General features: G+C 36.0%; 1 protein-coding gene across 4 annotated transcripts in view; it reads left to right on the top strand.

Moving 5' to 3' along the window:
* Positions 1–16,715, top strand: part of STK3 (serine/threonine kinase 3) — a 144,835-nt gene that overhangs the window by 28,305 nt on the left and 99,815 nt on the right. For all 4 annotated transcript variants that reach the window (XM_075495022.1, XM_075495021.1, XM_075495020.1 and 1 more), the window contains exons 5-6: positions 4,980–5,144; positions 5,575–5,742. In XM_075495022.1, the coding sequence (XP_075351137.1) occupies positions 4,980–5,144; positions 5,575–5,742 (333 nt within the window). The remainder of the gene's footprint in view (positions 1–4,979; positions 5,145–5,574; positions 5,743–16,715) is intronic.

Here is a 16,715-nt window from a genome sequence, read left to right as displayed (position 1 = left end):
AACATTTTGTCTGTGTATTATAATGCATATATTTGGCTGTTTAGCATTAGTATAAGGAATGACTTTAGTGACTGCATCATGTTATACAGATGGTCATGATGATGATATGTGTGTGTGTGTATATATATACACATACACAATTTATGAAGCACAAGTGGATGGATCTAGGACATCTGGAGTTGAGATTGATGTGTCTTGGAACACTTATGGCAGAGTACCTGTTCTCCCTTCTTTTTCCCTGTGCTTCCCTGTTACTGCTGTTCCTGATAAACACGGCTCATGCTCTCTGCTTACTACTTACAGGTGACATTCACTTCTGTGGGCTTTTCTGACCACTGTATGTATTTTGATGTTACTTAAATACTTCTTAACTTCTGTAACAGGTAGCCATGCTAGAGCTTTCCTTTACTGATGGTCCCCGGAATGTGTATCAGGCTTCAGTACTCTAGAACTTACTCTCTTCTGGTTTGCTGGATTCTCAGTCCATAGCTTCTTAGTCAACCTTTTGGTACGAGTATTCTGTTACCCTCTCCTTTTGAGAGCTGGAGAGGGTAACAGAACATTTTTGTGTTCTGTCCAAAGCCGCATTTTTGCCATGCAGCTGCAAAAGTACTTCTCTCTCGAGAGGCGATCCAAAGATCTCCATGTGGTTTAACCACTAATTTTTCAAGAACTAAAGCTAGGGATTTACTTCCTTATGAACACAACATATTGAAGAGAGACCTTCTCTGCAGAGCCTTCTAAGTACAATTTCTCATAATGCTTGTTTCTAGATGAAAGTGGGCAGTAAGTTGTATGCCTATCTTGCTATGCATTTGTCAGTGCTTGGGATAGTTTTTTGATGCATATTCAGGATTAACTACATGGAAGTCTCTGGAGATTCAGGACATTGTATTGTTTCTGAACTGGGGTGGATTTGACAATGCTCTGGCAGAAAGTGTTACACTCAGCATGTCATAAACCATTCATGGTACAGTATTTGTTAATAGCCAGAGCTTAAATTGCCCGTAGTGTGAGTCTTCAGATAATCACAGTTTTAGTGTACTTCACCACAAAATTATTAGCTCACATAATGAGTATCGTCTCTTTCTCCAGATATCCTTCTGACCATACTTGTTTATCTTGCAGTTGATTTGAAGTCCCTTCTTGCTTGACTCCAGATTATGTAGATGGTTTTACTCCCTTGATGCAATGCCAGGAAAGCTGTCTTGTTTGAGCTGTGTATAAGAGGGTTTTCACTTCTCCTGACATACAGTCCTTTGAAGCAGCATAGCAGTCAGCATGAAGTAGCACAAATAAAGGCTTTGAGCAGTGTGCCACTGAATAGAAACACTGAAAAATCTCAGAGATAAATGGCAGGCAAGGAATGCATAATGCGTAGCAGAGGCAGTAACTGCTTGCTGTGGAGCATGGTGCTAATGCCACCATCAATTTCATCCCCTGCTTGCATAGGGAAAGGTTTATAAAAGTCACTGGGACTCTGGGTATAGCAACACATGTAGTTATTTGAAAAGCAATGCCAATTTGAGCAGCTCCTACTCTGCTACATCCTTGTTGACTATGCCATGAATTGAACCAGGGAACTGATTTGTTGGAAAAATAATTTGGCAGATAGGTTTATTTTTAACTAGGGTCAGTTACAGTTGTTCAGTGGAAGGGCTGACACACAGTGGGAATTACTGCTGTAGGTTGCAGTGAAAGGAGGGACTGGAGCTTGGCACTGCTGTTTAAATAAATGTCTGTGTAACTCTGCCCTTGGGCTCCACGCCCAGTTTTTATGAGACTGGATAGAAGCTGGAATAGGGAAGTGGTTCTGTTTGTTAAATAATTAAAACTTGTTAGGAGCAACCTAAGTGCAGATAATTGTGCTGACTAATCATTTTTTCCTTTCTGTTGAGTCATTCTCTTGGCTTAGAGTGATTATGAGTGGGTTTTTTGTTTCTTGTGGGCTTTTGGTGTTAGGTTTTTTTGGAGGGAGGTACGGATGTGTACCAGCACTTTCAAAACTGAAACTGGAAGGAATTGCTATGGCTTAATTTAATTTCTGTGTAGGATTGGAAAAGTAGAGGAAGAGGGGAAAAATGCAACTCAGTGTTGCAGCCAAATTAGAGTATTCATCTTCAGTTTTGCAGTTTCTTGCATTTCTAAGAATGTGTCAAGTTCATTTGCTTACTTCTTATATTAAAGCATCAATGTACTGTAATTGAACAGCATTTCAATTGCATGAATAGTTTCTTTGTATTTCCTTGAGAAATTGCATCACATGGAATGAATTGTGTGTATGTTTTTACTTTTATTCTAGAATAAATGTTGATGAAAATCTAAGAAGTGTTCTCAGGGGGTCTGGTACCTGCAAAAGATTCACTCTTACTGTTTTTCTAATAACACTTATTCAGGAGCTCATATGTTCCTATTATGTTGATCTAAAGCAATGAAGATAAACAACTGTGCTAACTGATGACTTTGTAGTCCGTGTAGTTTATGAAGCAGATAAATTAAAATATATATCAATTTTTTTTTTTTTTTACTATATTGTAATTTCTTTGGTAAGGAAATCTGTCAGCTTGTTGCCAGTTGATACTTGCAGCTTATTGTATCATTTGTGATAATATATGAATTCTGCAACATATTAAAGTAGTAAATAAGAGAAGCATTTTGGACTGCCCAGTCTACACCAACTCTTTATTTATAGTAGCTATTTAATCATGGATAATTTTTTTTTTTTAAACTTTAAAACTGAAGTTTGTCTGGTCTGCTTTAAAAAAAAAAAAACCACAACAAGTCAAGCAAAAGAGTTCTTAGTGTTTCCTTTGTGGTGCTTTTACAGAGTTCAATAAATATCCTTGTTGCGACCCCCCCCACCCCCCTTACTCTTCAAATTTTCGGTTTTGTTTCTCAGTTTGTATTCAGTTACTTTACTAATTTGAGAGTACCTTTCTGTTCATCCTGACTGTAAAAAATAAACAGCAAGCATGATATGAGAGAGAGCTGGGTATAACTGTGCAAAATGTGTTGTTGACTTCAGGAACTCTAAAGTTCTAAAGAGCCTCAACTCTTCTGCCTTAATTCTCAGAAGTAACTGAAGGCAGTGCCATTATTAAAGAACATAAAAAAACCTGTTAAAAATTCAGCATGGCTGTAGAAGATAGTATCATGCACTGGTAAACATTATGTAAAGGAATATGTTTTTTAGAGACCAGAAGGTATTAACAGGCTGCAACTACTTTGAAAGTTGCAGGCTGGCATGTTGCATTAACTTCACATACTGGTAGTTGTGCTTACTAAAGTGTGGCTTGTCTTCCAAAATATATTCAGGGCCAGCGATGTTAAGATTTCTGTTAGTTCAATTGTACAACTTCATAGTGTGATAGTAACATGATATATTATAGCATAGCTCATGTGGATTATCTACACTTAATATTAAGAACTAACAGGAAACCTTTGCCTAGACAGCAAACTAATTAACATTGTTGGTAGATATTTCAAAAAAATACAGTAGTTGTGGCTGAAATTGAAGAACCATATATTCAGTCTGATTGTATTTTCCTATGAGGATATCATCTAGCAATTGTCAAGTGATGCAGGTAATTTAAAAAGAACCCAAAAGTTCAGTGAGCATTCATTCTCTGCATCAGTTGGCAACAAGAAAAGAAGAACAGTGTGAGAAAAAGCCCATAGCATCTTGTTGGCATCCATTCTTAATCATTTCTGTAATTGCCTACAGTTAAGGAATGAGTGATAATAGTTATTGGCACCTTCCAGCATAAGAGTACCCTGACATCTTAGTTGTCCTTTTTCAGGGCTGAGTAGGGTTTTGGGAAGGTCATTGGGGCACATTTGTATGGGTATAGTTCTGCGGCTTTGTGTCAGTATGGAGCACAGGCAGAGTGAGAAATACTTATTTTCAAAAATTAGCATTTACTTATATTCCATATAAAATGAAGGCATAGCCTTAAAAGAAATGGCGTACTTGACGGACTTCAATAAAATTCTGTAAACTAGTTGGGAACTGTTTGGGTGTTTGTATTTCTGCATGCTATATTAACTCCCTACCAGATAATAAGTAGCAAGCTATCCCTGACGAATATACTTTTCGCAAGCTTTGTGATAAATACTTATTTGGCTAATTTCTGTACACCTTTATCCCTTGCTCTTTGTTTTGTGGGTTTTTTTTTGTTGTTGTTGTTCTTGCGAATAAACTCTTAATTCATCCTCTCCAATTTGTAAATTGCCAGCAATGAGAATCTAATAGTAGCGCAATTAGGAATAGCTGGTGGACAAAAGCTTGATACTACTAATTGTAGACTTAGCAGGCATTTTATATGTAGGAATTTGAGACATAAAGAAAACATGGCATTCCTTTCATCTCTTTCCAGATGTAGGACTGTGCTAGTTTGTTGGGCAAACTGTGTAGAGAACTTAAGGGCATGCGTGTTTGAGGAATAGCTCTAGCCTTGCACAGTAGAGAAAGGGCTATATCTTTTTCTGGGGAAGTATTCTGGTATGTGCCACCTAGTCCAGGGGTGACCACTATTACCTTTGTTTTGACAAAGGTAATGCATAACTTGACAATTAATATGTATGATCTTAGTGATGAATGTATTAGTTGTATATTACAGAAACTGTGCAGCAGTCTTTATGAAGGATATCAACATCTAAAGAGTAGTAACTTGTGATTGACAGGCAAGAGAATATTGCATATTCTGCCATCTGATCTGCATCAGTCAGCCCCTTCTCTAGTTTTGTAGCTCACTTGCTCTAATTGGACTCTAGACGTGTAAGAATCTAGCTATATGGATCAAGTTAGTAGATCAGAATTTTGAACTGCAAATGCTATTGGGCATATTCCTGTGTTAAAATACCTAAGGTACATTGTCTGTATTATGGATAATAATCACTATGAAATGATCATGTTTTAAATAGTTCAAATATATAGACTCGATGTATATACCTGAAAATGGTTTTATGTTTTCTTGCAGCTAACAGAAGATGAAATTGCAACTATTCTGAAATCTACTCTTAAAGGACTTGAATACTTGCACTTTATGAGAAAAATACATAGAGATATAAAGGCTGGAAACATCCTTCTTAACACCGAGGGACATGCAAAATTAGCTGATTTTGGTGTGGCTGGCCAGTTAACAGTAAGTGCCTGTGGAAAGATAATTTAAAAATGCTTTAGTGCTCCTAACCATGTTCTCTTACTTTTGTGTTTTTCTTCTGCCTTGAATTTTGTGTCTGAGGAGTGACTAGTGGTAGTGGTAGAGCTAACATTCTTTATCATGATGAGTATTTAATGTATTGCAAGGTTATTTACTTTTTAGGTTTTTATTTTTATAACCCAGTGTACTTCAAGTGCCTGATGATCCCACTTTAAACTTTTGTTTGAGGTTTATGGTCATTGTCACCTGTTTGGCCTCTGTAGGCTGATGGTCTGAATCTGTTTGGTCTTTGTTGGAAGTCACTACCATTTGACCTTTGGGTGGCTAATCTAACTTTTAAATATAGAATTAATATCAAAAGAATCTGAAAATAAGCATCTCTGTTTTAATTGCATAAACAATATAATTGCAGGATACAATGGCAAAACGTAATACTGTTATAGGAACTCCATTTTGGATGGCTCCTGAAGTAATACAAGAGATTGGCTATAACTGTGTGGCGGACATCTGGTCCCTTGGTATCACTTCAATAGAAATGGCTGAAGGAAAGCCTCCATATGCTGATATTCATCCAATGAGGGTAAGTGTGTGTGTGGTGGTGTTTTCTTGTTTGTTGTATTAAAAAAAACAAAAAACAAACCAAACACCAAAAAAACATCAAAAAAGTAATACTGGAATCATACAACTGTATGTTTATGGACAAAGACTTTAAGAGTAAGGATTTTTACTTGCTGTCTTGCTTCGTATTTATGCAGTTTGCCTGTGTTTTAACACATGTCTGTAAGGTTTCAGAACGCTTTTATTTCCACTTGAGAGAGAACTAAAGCTGTAAGTGCTTAATTGGCTTGAAGGCAACATAGAAAGCCTATTCCATACTGTACCTGCACTTGGAGAGTTCCATAACGAGGAGGCCATCCTCCTTTGAAAGGGAGTTTTGAAGTAAATATGACCTAAAGAAGGATTCAGAATTGTCCTATGTGAGCACTGCTAATGGTAGTAGCCCCTGACAGTTTTTATTTATTACTGACTCTTAAAGTCTGTTACTGAATTAGTTTACTTTTTGCAAAATAAAATGTAAATAGAATTAGTCACTTTGAGAAGTAGCAGTTATAAAGGAATTACTTTGAGAAGTTCATGGGGAGCAATGTTTATCTAGGAATAACTGTTGCCACTGTTAGTCATGCTTTTATTTTTTTGAAATGAGCTATAGAATAGCTACACTGATTGTACTGAGCATCAATAAATACTCCGTTCTTGAATTGTTTATATGTAAAGCCCATTTGGTATTAGCAAGGCACTTTATATTGCTAAAAGCAGATTTTTTTCATCTTTGTGATTGGCTGCAAAAATGGCTTGCGTACTAGATTATTTTATTCAGTTCCCTTTTGCTGGTGCCTCATACATCAAGATCTTAATATAAGGAAGCCACCGCTGTTGAAAGAGAATGTACTGTTCATATATGATTACTTTAAGGTGTCACATATGAGTTCAGGTGTATTTAGTGCTGTTGAGTTCTTGATTTCTTGTTTGTGTGTGCTTTTTGTAGCAGAGATGTTTCCTGAAGTTTTATGGCAATGTGCAGCTCGGTTAAAACTAGTGAGTGTTTTGCAATTAGAAACATTACATAATTTTGGAAGCAAAGCTTAGTAATTTTCTTGCACCATTTTTTTTTTTTAATCTGTGTGATTTACTATTTTAAAATTACTGTTTAAACTGAAAATACTCAGATGAAAGCTGAGAACAAAATAAGTATCTCTGAAGCTTAGTTTTGATGGGAATTAATTTAAGATGGAATAACATTTAAAAAAATATTTTTAAGAACTATTGATTCAAATTAAATACATTTGATCATGCTGGGGTTTTTGGTTGTAATTTTAATGAAAATGTCTTGATTACTTCTGAGTTAATTTTAACGTCATTATATGTAGTTGCACTAGCTGTTGAAAGGTGAGGACTACATTATCAGAGAGGATTTTTATACGCATGACAATAGCTGCTTATAAATCAAAGGTCACGGAGTTTGAAAGCTTGTGAATCTGTTTAATTCTTGTAATCAAATGAATGCTATCAAAGGCCAAAGTAATATAACACAACAATTCTGGATTACATAGAACATGTGTTCTTGTTAATAAATTACGTTATGGTTTTTAAGGGCTTGTATGCAGTTAGTACGCTTTTGTATATTTGATACCTACAGTTTTTCTTAATTTTTATTAGTGAGTTGTTACAGTGGTTAACAAGAAATACACAGATTTAAGTTGCAATAGTTTTCCCAGTGTCATATGATATAGCTTCACAGGACTTTTGGACATATGTAGATGCTTTCCTACTTTGTTTTAGTTATGACACAGAATTGATACAGGCAAGCATGAAAGCTTGGGCAAATTTTCATTGCTTTTTCTAGATGTTGCTGGAGTTCTGTGGTATTTATGTAAGGCACAATTTTGTTACTTGGGAATGCATGTTGAAATTACCATGTGCACTATTTTGCTGTAGGCTGGTTGGCACTGCCACAAAGGTAATGCACTGCCAGTAGGCCATTTCCTTGTCAACTGTATTTACAGCTTAATAGAAATATTACATGACTTCTTTAAACAAGTGTTTTGGCAGAGAGGAAATAGCAGATTCCATGCAAACAAGCATAGCTTCCTCTGCTTAACCACACTCTAGCTACTCCAAAGAATTGTACTAGTTTCAGCTGGGAAAGAATGAGAAGTGGGGGGGTGCAAAATGAAATTTCATGTGGGGGGAAAAAACAGCAGTTTCTTTCTGTTTAAGTATTCCCGTTTTAGTATATTTGACTGCATAAGTGTCATCAATGCTATTTCACTTGTTTCTGCTGCAAATCTGAGTTCAACAGAACCTGCAGTTGTCATGCTTGGTTTGAGGCTCAAAGGTCAAGACCATTTGCCAGCCCAGTAAGTCCTAATGCTTTACTCACGTAAGAATTAGGGAATGCCTCACATATTCGGTGTCAGAGTCCTTTTGTGCTTTTGCTAATGGTGAAAAGTGAAACTTCTGTATTTTCTCTTGAGTTTTCATCAAAGAAGGAGTGTTTTCAAGTAGTTTTAAAGGAGGAAAAAATACAGATGTCCTCAAGGTTGCCCTATAATGTTGTGATACAGCCACTAGAAATAGCAAGGATTTTGCTGGTAAGTCAAAAAATTGCTTAAACCTAGATAATCTAACCCATCCAGCAGGGCTAAAAGCATGTTGATTGCAGTAGTCGGTGCAGCAGCCAGGGTTAATGTGGCTAACAGTGTTTGCATCTGCCTTTGATTGCTCTGCTGGGATGAGTAGTTATGAATTTATAGTGGAGCTAATTAAAGGGGGCTTCGAGTGTGGTTCTAGAGCTAGACTCAATCTCCTACTCTGAAGCTGCAGTGACATATTTTAACAGCTGCACTCCTGTGTCCCCTATTGACTGCAGCATGTATGCTGTCCTGTTCTGATAAAGTATTTATGTCCTACCACTGTCTGAATTTAATTTGAACCATTAACTGCTTTGTTCGGTCTCTCCTCTTCATGCAATATCTGTCTTTATTATTTCTGTGTTTCTAAATTACTTTTTAAAAATCTATAATGGAAACATAAAGATTGGCACTGTTTTGCTATAGTAGTTGTGATTTTGCTTTTTGGTAAAAATTGGTAACATGTTTTTGAAATATCTTCTGTGTTTGCTAATCAAGCCGTTATCTCAAATTTGTCATGTAAAAGGGTTGTTTCTGGTGGAAGATCCTTTAAGCTGCAAAGTTTTTACTTGATCATAATCCACCTACTGCTGATATGTGGCTTTGTTAACAAGTAGATTAACAACGCTTTGCCATAAAGCTAATCATAAACCTTAAGAATGGCTTCTTTTTGAGGTCCTTTCTCTAGGACCACACTTACCACAAATTTTCCTTACATTCACACAATAACAGGATCACTTATTGCTGTGAGGCTGTGATTTTCCCGATCAATTTAAGCCAGTTTAAGTGTGGGCTGCTGATTATAGAGACAGCCTATCCTTAGCCAGGAGTTCCTGACCTTTCTGTTAAGCAAACACTAGTGTTTTTGTGGCCTCACAAGGAGTTGGATAAAGGAACTGATGTTCTGAAAAGTTAACCTGATAGAAACCTGCTAGAACTGAGCCAGAGAAGTTGCAGGAGCGTGTAGATAGGCAGAGGAAGTGGGTTGAGTGGAGTTACTGCCTTTGGCTGCAGCTATGCAATGAGCCTTTTAGACCAATTGTAAAACTGCAACCTGTGTTTTCTAAAATTTGCTCTTCTTTGCAAGGTCAACAGTTACTGACAGGATGGTGTGCTTCAGATAAATGCTGGTAGCTCTCTTCCAAAAAACAAAACAAAAAGCCAAAAAAAACCAAAAATCTTTTCTTTCATGCTTATCAGGCAGCTGCAATAATTCACATTGCTGTGGTATGGAAGAAGCTGGTGGTAGATGTGTTTTTCAACACTTCACAGTATTGGCCTTTGTTTCTTTATGGTGAGGTTTGTTGGAAATGGACATGTGGGCATCACATGTTCTGCAGTGAATTGGAGGAAGCCAATTTGAACTGCTTCCATTTGCTTTAAGTCCAATCATGATATTTATTTTTCCATGGCACTTACCCAGATTATCCATGCCTCCTGCTTAGCCTGTGTCATTTCCACCGTGGGCTAATCTGTTTGTAATAACCTTTTATTCCTGATGTATTTTACAACAATCTACCATTTCCCAGTTTTTTATTCTCGGCATATTGCATTAAAACTGGAGATTGAAGTGATAATTATTGCTGTGTAAAGCTGCAAGAGCCGAAGAAGGTGTCATGTTGAGCATTGCTGTCTGATTGAGACCAGTTTTTCAGTCACTGAGAAAATGGTTTCATCTGTGCCTTTTGTGCCAGAAGTTGAGGAGAGGGAAAAAGAAGAGGCACTTCTGGCGATGTCAGATGTCTTTCTGTATAGTCATTGCTGCATTTCTTCTCTCCAACAGATGGAATTGTCTCATTGGTTTCTATTATTTTCTTTGAGAGTTCACCTATCTTATCTCAGCATTACTGCTTTTAATTTAGAGTAGGTTTGTAAAAGTATATGATATGGTTTTCTTATTTTAGTGCTTTTGCTTATCTTTAGAAAAGAGTTTGAGTTAACTTCTGAAAGTCCTTTTCCTTTTAAGAACTTTCTATGAGACACTTTTTGTTAATTTGTAACTTGAGATCTAGCCTGCTATTTCTAGATAGAGTGAGCTAATATTTAAAGAGATTTAAAATATGGATTTTTTGATTGTACATTACCATTTATTATTTTACTACCTGTTCAAAATCTTGTGGAAGAATGACAGTGAGCTGTGGTAGGACTCATTGAGTGTGATTCCTCAGGGAGGTCATAATTCTTAAATATTTCTGTTGCTCATTCTATGTTATGATAGTTCCCTTACAATTAAACATCCTATGTGCTTTTAAGTGACTTAAAGTATTAAAATTATCTTAAAATAGCTAAATTGGAAGTTTTGAAAGAAGCATGTGAGACCCTAACACATCCAGTTCTTTGAATGGTAGGAATGCATATAGCTAAAAGAACAAAAAAACCTGACTTCCCCTTCCTCTGGATCTTCCACTGTGTCATGTCTTGTCTTAAAATAATCTGATTTCTCAGGACAGGATTTTAGTGTGTGTTGTCTTACACAATGCCGTATTCATTCTAAATTCTTAAATAAATTATTTACTATATAATGTATGTTTACAATGGGCATCTAAGACACTGGCATGATATGGTTGAGGCAGTAGACTGGAATTGGAGAAGTGCATGTGTTGCTGCAGGCTTCCCAAAGAGCTGTTGGGAAACCTTTGGACCTCTTTAGGTTTTAAATGGAGTTTTTGAGTTTGCTTTAAACTCACCTCAATGCAGGCAGTGGCTGCAAAGGGGTGGTATTCCTACCTGTTTCTGTTGGAATTAGCATTTAGGTAGCCACATGATGAGCTGGATCAGAAAATTGATCCATCTGAAAACTAACCTAGTAACAAGAAGTAGCTTTCACTCATTGTTAATATGGTGCTTGGACTAGGTGGGGACAAAAATGTGTGGCTGGAACCAGTAGGAGAATTGGATCGTCCCTTTTTGGGGATCAGCCAAGTTGGTGCTGAGGTTGACTTCAAGTAATTGCAAAACCAGAGTCTCAGCTGTCTGTTTGTAAATTTATTATCATTAAAACTTAATAATTATTTAAGGAAACTCCTGTACACATAACTACATCAAAGGTCATAATGTATCCAGATACTGTCATGCTTCGGAGCTATAGGTGTAGGTGCAGTACTGCCATGCTGGTTTTGCTGCTCTGGATTCAATTTGCCTTTTGAATGCAGAGAAAGTCTGTGGGGAAGGAAAGAGATTGCTCTTTCTTTTTCTGATAGACTAGTAAGTGTCTGCAGGCTGTGGAGCTTCTTTGGAGGTGGCCCTTACAAATGCCTGTTGTAAGGGTCAAACTGTCTTTTTTGTAGCCTGTCCTACCTGTCCTTTTGGACTTTTTCTAGTTAGGCATATCAATAAAATGAGACAGGGTTCTAGACCTTTCATGGGTAAGTGTCCCTCCACAAAGCCTCCCTCCTTCTCCACCTCATCTGTTCTTCCATCTTTAAATGCTATTGCTATGATACAGCTGAACTTCATGGGGTAAACTTCCAGTGGCCTTCAGTTTGCATGCAGCTGAAGGCAGGTGTTGCTTCATAATATATTTGCCTCTGTGGTACTATTTGTAGCCAGAATTTCAAATAGGTGTTACAATTATATTCAAGAACAAAAAATGAGCACAATTAATACCAGACAGTATTTGTCTAACAGAAAATGAAGTATGTTCTCTATATAGATTGGGAAAAAAAGAAAAAAAAAAAAAAATCAACGTCAAAGGAGTTGCTTCCCAGATAAATCACCGCGCGAAATGCAACTCCATACGATAATAGGATATGGAGCATTTTTCCTTTGAGAAAGTAGTAGTATTACATGGTTCAAACCAGTTGTACCTATACTAATACCAGTGCTGATCTGGGAATTGTATCTTTGGTAGTTTTCTTTTTCTGTTCAACAACTTTTTCAGAGTTGAACTCTAAGTGACGTGACTTACTTTATTTAAGGTTTCTTAAAAAAGAAAGCTTTAAACTTTCATTTAAATATGCAGCTACTTGAAATCAGTAAGCAGCCTGTCCACCTGCTCTGATCAATACGTGAATAATTGTTGTATGGCAATTTCTGTATGAATAACAAAAAAACAGATTAAGACACTTCTTTCAGCAGTATATTTAAAAAAAAAAAGTGCCAAATGCTTTTTCACTCAAGACTTATTTCACTTGTCAAAATAAGCATAGGTTTTAAATTTTTTTTTTTTTTTTTAAACTTTGAAGAATGATCAATGTTTATCGTGTGTGAACAGACCTCTTTACCTTCACTGCTTCTGGTGTGGTAAGTTATTGATGAGGTGCAGGCCAGTTCCTAACACTCTGTTTGTGACTGACTCCTTTCAATGAGGCTTCTAGAACTGAGAGATAATAAATGTTGGGCAAATTAAAGCAAGTAATTGTGTACATTTGAACTTGCACATCTGTGCGTATTCTGGGGTTTTTGTGAGTAAATACCTGATGTGCATATCTAAATGAGATATTTGCATAGACTTTGCTGAAACCTTAATATCTAGATATTAGGTCTACTGATCACCAGGAGAGTTGCTCTTTCTGTGAGTTAAGATGCCAGTGAGTGCTTGCTGTAATTGTAATGAGAGTTGGACTTGATTGCTTATTTTGTCAGCATTCTTTAATAGGTATGTAAAAGCAAGTTTTCTACAGGTTGTTATATGTATCTTAACTTGAGGAAATACATTCATAAATTTTCTGGAATACAGTTAAGGCAACTGTTAACTATTGCAGCAATGTCATTTTTTTTAGGTGAAAAGAGTCAGTTTTTAGGTACTTGGTAATTGGGTCAGTTTGACATTAGTTTTCAGTGTGGTTGAGTTATTTTTAGCAGTGGATTGAAACTAAATAAAGTGCAAACTGTGGTCCTGCAGAAAAATCATTGTTTGTCAAAGTTGTACTTGTGGCTCATGGGCAAACTGCTCATAGAACTGCAGAGATCCTGTTCTAAAGATATTTTTTATTTCAAGATATATATGGATCTCCAAACTCAAAGTTATGATTTATGGTTTTAGTTAAAATATGCTCGGTGTTCACTTATGTATGTAGGGTGATCTGGGAAGGATTCAGGCGCTTTCCTCCTTAGGCTCCTATTCTTTGTGGAAATGCTAGGCATAGATACAGACATAGTACCCTTTTGAACGTGACTTCTTTTTTAGTATTTAATGCCTGCAGGATTCACGGAAGAAGTGAATTTCAAAAGGATTTCATTTGCTTATTTGCTTGTGACCAGCCCTTCTATGGACTCACTGTAGAGGAGACAGTGGGGAATATTCTCATGAGTGAGGAGGTCAACCGAGGCAAGTGCCCCTGGAGTATAGTCTAGTTTCTTGTGATATAGAGATATAATTTCTTCCCATTTTTCAGCATGTATATAATAGAATTTTAATGAAGGTTCCTTTATAACAAGCACAGCTTATCCAGAAAAGATGAACAGAATAAAAGATATAGTATGTGAGTTGTCCTCAGACATTGAAGACAAGTTTAGAGGTATCTGGTTGCAAAACATATGAAATAAAGCCTGTGATATTTTACTTATTTTTCTTAAATTGCAATCGATAATTCATTGCTTGACTTTGCCAGATTCAGTTACATGTATCGAGCCTCCTAGAGAGTGATGTGCTAGCATAGCAGCATCCAGTTTCCACAACTTGACAGCTTGCTGTGCAAAGGGATAGCATGCTTAACACCAGCCCATTTCATGTGGAAAGGAGACTTTTTGTAATAATGTTGTGAAACCAAGATAGGAATAATATAATTTGTCCTCTGGCAAAACTTACAGATGAGAAACATTTTCTCCCTAATATTCTAAGGAACTTTTTGAAGAGGTTTTGCCACATTGCTTTACCAAGAGCCTGTACTCCCTTCTTCCCACAGAAAAGATTGACACATCTCTCTGGTTTATGGGACTCTTGAGAGTACAAACCACATAAAAGACTGAACCATATAATAGTTCAGTTCTCTTTCCCTAGAGATTTGCAAAGGGGTGCAGAACTGGCCTGATAATCCAGTTTCTTTTAATCAAGATACTACTTTGTCAGTACCTGGTTCTTCATGGCGAGGAAAAATGACATAGAGCAGGATGTAAGGAGCAGAAGGAAGTAAAAGGTGAGGATAATGGCAAACAAGTTGAGTTCAGCTTTAGAAATCCAGAAGATGCTACTGAGGTAAGACAGGGGAAGCTATGTGAAGTCTGGATGAGTTCACTAATGAGAGGAAATCAGTGCCTTATAAAGGTTCACAATCATTCGTATTTGTTTGTCTAATCAGCACAGAATGATATGATGTTAGCGTTGCTACACATACTATGAAAACATTAGATTACTTGAGGTGTGTATGATGATTAAATGGGAGGATGACAAAGCCCTATTCCCGTCCACATTAAAGCTTTTGAAAAGCCTACATTCTGATGTATGTAATTGTTGTCTTCCTGTAGGTATTGCTTCTCTGATCTACTCTTCTTTTTTTCTTGCGTCTCTCTAACTTGTTTTTTTCCTTCAATAAAGAGATGGCTTGAAAGTTCACATAGTAAAACTGTGTGTAAAACTTTACAGTAAGTAAAGTGCAGTTAAAAGTATTTGCTGTTATAGAATCTAGCATAAATGTTTCACCGTGGTTAGGAGAATGCATCTTCACTCCTTCATACCACTAGATTTTTTTTGGGTAGAATAAATAATATGTTTATTACTGTTAAAAGTATAAATTCTTTAAATTTTCTAATGATATCAGGTTTGTTGGTCGCATATGTGCACAAAAAGGAAATGTTAATCTGTCGTGTAATAAAGTAGCAGAAGCAGAGAATATTTGAAATTTGGACTGGAGCTGGAGTTTAATTTGAATTAAATAGAAAACTTTTATTTCATGCTTCTAAATGAGGATTTAATTAAAATTAAATTAGTTCATCTTTTTAGACTTACCCCTGAATAGGAAATTTGAAACATACTTCAGTTGATGGTTGGTTTTCTCTGACTTTGATTAATCACTTTCAAAGTAAGTGGAGGATCAGTACAGTAATTTCATAATTACACACAAGTGAGTTAACTTGAAACTTTAACTAAAATAACTGTAAAGGAAGTTTGATGTTGGTTAGTTTCATGTAATGCTGTGTATCTTTTGTGTATGATTCAGATTCTTAGAAGTGCTAATCTGAAAAAAGGACCATACCAAGATACTACCCATTTATTTGCAAGATACTTCAATAGGGAAATGTTTGACCTGGGAATACTATTTTTCAAAGGTGTTGGAATAGTAAATGGAGGCTGAATGAAGCCATGAAATTGATAGAAGGATTCTTGATGACTTGAGTGAGCATTGCATCAAGCCCAACATCTGTAAGCATTATTAAAGATTATTTCATAGAACTGTTAATGTGGGTAAAGCCAGGAATATATTCAACAAACCTGGTGCAGCTTTGGTTAACATTATTCTCTGCTGCTGAGCTCAGTGCTTTCTCCCTGAACAAATATTAAAAACAAATAAGCAAACAACCCCCCACCAAAAAGCTTATTCATAAGTTTTAAATCACTGTAGATCTGCTCATTTGTGATGTTAGTAAAACTGTAAACATAGATCAAAGTGCAAAGTGAAACTATTTCACAACTTGAAGATCTCAAGAAAATTTTATTTGAAATAGGTAATTGGTAGTAAATCATTAAGATGCATTAAAACTAGAATCACAATTTTAATGTTACAAGACTTTTTTATTAATTAACTTTACAGACATTCTTATTTGAAAAAGCCTTTCCATCATTTTTACACATCATTGTATGCTGAATTTATTCAATTTCATTTTAACTTTCACTACGGACTTGGAAAATTATTCAGCAAGGTGTTTATACACAGACTTATGAGAACTTCTTTTAGTAAAAGTTCTACAATACCCTGCAGGATATTGTAAAATATACCACAGATATCAAAACTTTTAACTGAAGAGCTATATATATTTACTGCAGATGCTTCTATTTCTTTTTATTTCTAGCATCTTTCAAGTGCCAGGGTTAACGCAAAATATACAAGGTTAATTTTTATTCAGAGGCCTGGCAGCTAGTTTTATTGAAGAGGAGGGAATTTGTGTATTGCTTTTAATTGAAGTAGGTCTATTTGGATTTTTGTATGTGACTAGTGTCTTGTTAAGCCAAAAAAGAACTCAGTAAATAATTTTAAGAGTTTCTTGGAAGCTTGAATCAACGCTTCTTTATTGAAGTGAATTATATGTTCATTTTTTCTTAAACTTTGACATGTTTTCTGTCAGTATAGCTAGCTGACTTGGAGGAAGTGCTTTAAAGCGACTTGACTACTATATTGCCAAATTCTTAACACATTATTACACTTTTTAAAAGCAAAAGTGTGTTTTTACTTGGGTTTTAGTTAAAGGGATATTTATTTGATTTTTA

This window comes from Mycteria americana, chromosome 2 (genome assembly GCF_035582795.1).
Source record: "Mycteria americana isolate JAX WOST 10 ecotype Jacksonville Zoo and Gardens chromosome 2, USCA_MyAme_1.0, whole genome shotgun sequence".
NCBI classification, from domain to species: domain Eukaryota; kingdom Metazoa; phylum Chordata; class Aves; order Ciconiiformes; family Ciconiidae; genus Mycteria; species Mycteria americana.
The sequence above is the reverse complement of the archived record's forward strand: the minus strand, read 5'-3'. Positions and strand labels throughout refer to the sequence as shown.